Here is a 6,416-nt window from a genome sequence, read left to right as displayed (position 1 = left end):
CAATCATTGCTTTTTGGGGAAGGTTATTATTCTGCCATTGGAAAGCACCTTTGTATAGGCTTTATTGTCTTTAGGGTACAATCAATTTGTATATGAAATAATAATCTTGTTCTGTGTGGGTGCTGAGTCAGAATTTCTTAGCAGTAGTCAGGATTTAGACTATTAAAAAATGCACAATGTGGTTTCTTATGTCTTGAAAATTTAGCTGAGGCTAAATTGGATGAGTATCATTGGCACCAAGTAAGACCCTGTGTTTTGCACCTAACAGATAATTTCTTTATCTGTGGACATGGAAGTACAGCTGAGCTTACTCCCATAAACCGTATAGATTAATAATTTCCACCCTCAATTATAAGTATTATTTTTTGATCCCCAGGAAACTCTGTAAGATATGAGAAAGAATGTGATTAACTTAAGTGCCTCGTTTAAAATTTCACTCAGAGGCTTTGTGCCCTTCTAGAATTTTCTAAGTATGGCCAGAATTCTCAGAATAAAATCTAGACACTGAATGAAATAATGCTAAGTAGCCACCAGGTGGCGAAATTGCACATGGATTTAAGCAGCCTCATTCCAGCCTAGAGGCCATCTTTATGTCTGTGTCTGGTTTTCTGTCAAGACTACAAAAGGTCAAGTGGTGATTTTATTTCTCTTTAGTCCCTTGGTTTTAGAACACTTCCATTCCTGTCCAAGGCTGCTGTGGGAGCCATGTGCTGCTGTCGCTGCTGTGGGAGCCATGTGCTGCTGTCCCTGCTGTGGGAGCCATGTGCTGCTGTCCCTGCTGTGGGAGCCATGTGCTGCTGTCGCTGCTGTGGGAGCCATGAGCTGCTGTACATGCTGCTTCTCCCAGGTAGAAGAAAGAAATGAAGCCCAGAGTGCTTCTTCTTCTTCAGCTGTTAGGATTCTAGTTTCTGCATCACTGATCATCCCTGGATTTGCTACCATAGGAATGGATTTAAAGGATGAGGAGAAAAGCAAAACTAACGTTTTTATTTTGAGACACCAGATACTCTAGTTAGAAGTAGAGTATTATTACTTACCTTAATTACTATAAAAATATGAGACTTTGAAAGATAAATTTGTTGTTTTGTCTATCACTTTAATTTAGCAATTATTTACAAGGCATTGCCAGTATAACTGCTCTAGTATAACATGCCAAGTATAACTGCTCTAGGTCCTCAGCCCTGTATTATTTTCAGGCAACTTAAAGGTAACATTCATTTTAGGATGCTTTCTTCCATACTGTTAAAAGATGCAGACATTGAAAATGGCAATACTGATATGAAACTTAAAATCCAGAATATTATAATCCAATATCTGGCCAGTGTTCAGACTTATTTTGCTGTGTCATTTAAAAAAAAAAGTTTGCAGTTGCTTTATTTAAATCACAATCCAGACAAAGTTTATATGTTGGATTCACTTGAAGTGTGAAACAGGCATTTTATGTAGAGGAAAGCAGAGTAAGATATTCCACTGAATCAGTTAGTCCTCCTGTTTAGGAAGCCATAATCTTTGTCCTCAAGGAGTTCTGTCTTGTGTTCCTATAATGCTCTACGAATATATCCATCACTAGCTTTATGTTATTACTGTGTGTTTATGCATGAGTCCTCTCAGATTGTTGGTAACTTCATTTAAAGGCAGGGAGCAGTTCATCTTCAACACTGCAGTTTTTTTTTTTTTGTTTTTTGTTTTTTTAGATTTATTTATTCTTATAAATAAGTAAATGGTTGCTGTCTTCAAATGCACCAGAAGAGGGCGTCAGATCTCAGTCCGGGTGGTTGTGAGCCACCATGTGGTTGCTGGGATTTGAACTCATGACCTTTGGAAGAACACTCAATGCTCTTACCCGCTGAGCCATCTCGCCAGCCCCAACACTGCACTTCTTTTACCTAGCATAGTTACTGGTACATAGAAGGAAGCAGCATACTTTTCTTCAACTTGGGAGTGAGAACCAGTGAAATCTTTATAGCATGGCTATGACATGATAAGGTTTTTCCTGGAGGTAGATACAAGTTGCTAGTTGTTTTGGAAATGTGGAAGATTGGAAGCAGGGAGGAGCCTATTGCAGAGTTCTCACTAGTGAAGTTGAAGGTCAGAACTAGGGTGATGGCAGTGAATATTAAGACTGAATAGAGAGTTACCGACAGGGAAATTTGCATAATTTGGGAGCCTTTTCTGTGTGGAGAATGAAAAGCTTCAGGCTTGGGTTTTAGTGACACCCCTTGAAGAATCCAAGCAAGATTGGGAAATCAGTTCAGTTTGGGCCATGCTAAAGTTGACATGACTGCTAGGAATTTTTCATTTATCAGGATTTGGGAGATCAAAATGTAAGAGAGAAGTCAGGAGTGAAAATTGGGGCATCCTAAGGACATAGATGGGGCTTAAAATTACTTCCCATCATTCACAGACAGAACATATAGTGAAACGGGAAGTGAGACTTTAAGAAACCCTTACGTTTATCATGTAATTGAAGAATGAGAAGCCCAAGAGGAAGGTGGAAAAGGAATAGTCATAGAAATTGGAGGAAACCCAAGATACTGTGGTGTCATTGCAGCCAAAGAAGGAGAGGCTTCAAGAAAGAACAAACTAGGAGCCTGTGACACTTTACAGTCAGGGAGGTGATGGTAAGGACAAGTCCCATGTGGCCGAGATACACAGTGTTGTGGCAGGAGGTGAGCCCAGAGGTCCTGATCCAAAATGAGCTTGGTTATCTGGGCTATGTTTTGTAGATAGCAGAGAATAATCAGTGGTTTTCAGACAGGGAGGACCTGGTCAGAGCAAGGTTTTTATAAAGTTTTTGCATGCTGGGGCGGCATAGTGGGTTCTATAGAAGAATGGGACTGAAGACAGAAGTCATCAAAATGAAATGGAGGGACACTTAGGTTGTGGGGAGAGGTACCATCTTTGGAAATCCTTAGCAGATAAAATTGGCAAGGCCAATAGTGAACACTCAGTGTGCCATACCGTAAACATTATTAATAACAATGTGAATTGTCTTGTCAAACCTTCACAACAAAATTAAGAGATAGATTAAGCATCATTTTGTGCATGATATAACAGGAACATAGAGATAAAGACATTCATGATATAACAGGAACATAAAGATAAAGACATTGATGAACAGAACAGTAATTGAAAGAACCCTATATATGAAACTCTGGTGGTTTGGCTAGCTGCTCCAATAGATTAAACCTATGGCCTTCCACAAGTACTCTGTTACTGACCCTATCTTCAGCCCTGTTTTATTTATTCTTTTATTTTTAGAAAAGATTTTACTGACTACCACAGCCTGTCCTTGAATTTGTTCTGTAACCTAAGCAGGACTTCAACTTGCTATCCTCCTGCCTTAGTCCTCCAGGTAGCTGGAATTAGCAGGCTATGCTTCTAGGTCTGGCTCTAACATCTGTTCCTCCTGCCTTGATTAGCTGTGGGAATTGAGAATGTTAGGAGCTAACAGGCTCAGGTATAAGTTGTCCGATATCCAAATCACAATAGGTCGAAGAGGATGGGACTTGATTTCTCATTTCTTAAGGGTTTACTGTCCCATCATCTCCAGAAATGTGGTATCTGTGCTCAGCATACCAGAAACCACTGCAGTGTACACATTCACACTGAAAACATCAAAATGCAGCATGGGGAAAGAAAACAACATGGGGGGATAGCTAACTGTCTCTGCTGTAAAAAAAAAAAAAAAAGTAATTCAGAACTCTGATATTACCTAGAGCATTGCCTGGAGCATGTAATTGCCACCACTTAGAATCAAAAACACAGGAAACCTGTTAGATTTGTGTGTGCATAGGTAGGGATAGGGGACCACTTGTGAAAGTCAGTTCTCCCCCTTTACCATTACATTGTGTTCTCTCCTTCCACTATGTGCGTCCTGGAGATTGAAGCCAGTGGTCAGGCTTAGGGGTCATACCTTGCCACCCTGAGCTATCTCCTGGGCTGGAAATGAGTTAAAATTCCACTGTTTGTTGTAATAGCTGTATGTTCTGTCCAACCATACAATTCCAGTGGAGTTTTCCAATCACAGTGTCTTGTCTCCCTAACCGTAGGTGATTTGATTGGTTACAGACTGGTCAGACTGTCAGAAGTCTATTTGATTGTCTTTCCCTGGTTTAATTGGAGAAAAATAGTTTGTATTAGGCACCTAAGTAATCAATCTCAATTGCTCTCTCTCTCAATTAATTACTTTTGTGTGGCCCCGCTATGGGATGTATGTTTGGAAATTTCTGGTGGCCTTTTTCCAGCCACAGAAGGAAACATGTCTAAAAGAATATCATTTTGGGCTGAGCAACTGAGAGCTTCCCATTGGTGTTCAAATCTCCAGTCTTGCTTGTACTTGAGTCCCATACACCTCTGACGTATGATGTACCTATGAGACCTTCAATTAGATTCTTTCTTTTGCCTGAGTTTAAGTTGTGTTTTTGTCACTTGCAGTCAACAAAGTTCTGCTTAAAGCTCTATTCTAAAGGACAGTTCTGGAATCGGTGTAGATGTGTTTAGCATTTATGTGTCAGAAGGGTCATAATGAATAGTAACTAGAAGCAGGAAGACAATTTGCAGAACTGTTAGTCTCCTGAAAACTGACAACCACAAAAGCCACAACAACAGGGGCTGCTATAGCCCTGGCTAGGTTTGCTTTGTCCTCTTCTAGAATAAACAGCTACCCGCATCTTCCAGCTGGTCATCTTTATATGGTTGCAGGACTACTGTTTACTATTCAGATGAGCATATTTCCCTCTATACCTTTTGCCATCATCACACAGCTGCTTAAAAATCCTTGTCTGGTAATTCGGCATATTGGTTATCTTGTGATCAGTCTTTTTGAGTGCCTTTCTTTTTCAATAGGAGTCACAATTTCCAGTTTCCTCTTTAAATCCAATCATTCTGGCTTGTCTCGTGGATGTTGTTGAAGGCTGTTTGAAATGGAGACCTTTATGTCCGTAGGAAGAGCACTGATACTTGTTTATGCTTTATTAGGGAGTCGAGTAGACTGAACTCAGACACCACACTCCCGATTCTGTGAAAAACAACTGTAAGTGAGTTCATTTAGCTTTATCTGGGCTATTTAGAGATGGTACTACGTGGGTATAATTCAGAGGTAAGGCAGAAACCTGGGTGGTTTCTATGCAGAATTTGGTCCCTACCTATCAGGCTCCCTCCTTCCTAGGATTTTACCTTTCATACTTCTCAGCTTGTATGAAAACCCTGAACTCTGTCCTCTGATCTTCAGGTCAGTGAGGTCCAGTTTAAGGCACCAATCAGGAATGTGACTTGGGGCTATGTTGTGGTTAAAATGCCTTAAAAGAGGGGGGCATCACCCAGTTCTGACCTTTTCTTTGAGATGCCACTTCTCGGACACTTTCTTACTGCTTTGGATTACTTGTCAATACTGGCATGTAGCTTTTCTTTAAAAAAAATATTTTTTTTCTCCAGAGTATACAGTTTGTTGTATCTGAACAAAGGTCAATTTCATAAGAACTACTTGGGCACGGAGTGGAAATGAAAACCTGTGTGGGCTGTGTTATATAACTTGAGGCGCGCACAGCATGAATACTCTGGAGGCACAGCAAAAATGTATACTAGTATGCTGACTGGTTTCATGTCAGCCTGACCCAAAGCTAGAGTCATCAGAGAGGAAGGAGCCTCTGTTGAGGAAATGCCTCCATGAGATCCAGCTGTACCGATCCTAGTGATTGGTAGGGGAGGATCCGGCCCTGGGCTGGTGGTCGTTTGTTCTATAAGAAAGGAGGCTGAGCAAGCCCTGGGGAATAAACCAGTAAGTATGCATGGTCTCTGCATCAGCTCCTGCTCTTTTCCCCTTTTCTCCCCACTTGCTTTTTTGGTCATAGTATTTTATCACAACAGTGGCCACCCTAAGACACCTGGGATCTGCATGTTTGATGAAGCTAATGGGACTTGATACAGACAGGGTTTATGACCGTGTAAGGTAAAGGTGATGATATTGTTTAGTTGCCATCCTTGGAGGAATGAGAAGCTTGATAATTGTCCACTTGGGGGCTCTCATGAATTCCAGTTGCCTCACCATAAACAGGTAAATTCCACAGCAGGTAATCTAGTACTTCTCCCCTGAGGACCTTCAAGGATCAGATATCCCCTACACTAATATCTCTGCATTTTTACAAAGCAGTGTTAAATTGGCATAATGACAGCACCAGTTGACATGTCACCAGGGGAAATGCCACATGCTCCCACCCCTAGATCACAAGCTGCAAGTGACAGTTGTTGCTGAGATACGGTTTCCTCTAGGGATGAGCTTTCACAGAGGTTGTAACTAATAATTAAAAAGAGAGGCTGCCATTTGGGGAGGAGGGACAGGGAGAGGAGAGAGAGGGGAGAGGAGAAGAGAGAGGAGAGAGAAGAGAGAGAGAGAGAAAGAGAGAGAGAGAGAGAGG

The 6,416-nt window shown here is 41.2% G+C and overlaps 1 protein-coding gene across 1 annotated transcript in view; it reads left to right on the top strand.

Moving 5' to 3' along the window:
* Slc25a53 (solute carrier family 25 member 53) overlaps positions 1-6,416 on the top strand; it is a 54,907-nt gene that overhangs the window by 19,829 nt on the left and 28,662 nt on the right. The window contains exon 7 of the mRNA XM_031376749.1: positions 655-847. Within this exon, the coding sequence (XP_031232609.1) occupies positions 734-847 (114 nt within the window). The 5' untranslated portion in view covers positions 655-733. The remainder of the gene's footprint in view (positions 1-654; positions 848-6,416) is intronic.

The sequence above is a fragment of the Mastomys coucha genome, chromosome X (assembly GCF_008632895.1).
Source record: "Mastomys coucha isolate ucsf_1 chromosome X, UCSF_Mcou_1, whole genome shotgun sequence".
NCBI classification, from domain to species: Eukaryota; Metazoa; Chordata; class Mammalia; order Rodentia; family Muridae; genus Mastomys; species Mastomys coucha.
The sequence above is the reverse complement of the archived record's forward strand: the minus strand, read 5'-3'. Positions and strand labels throughout refer to the sequence as shown.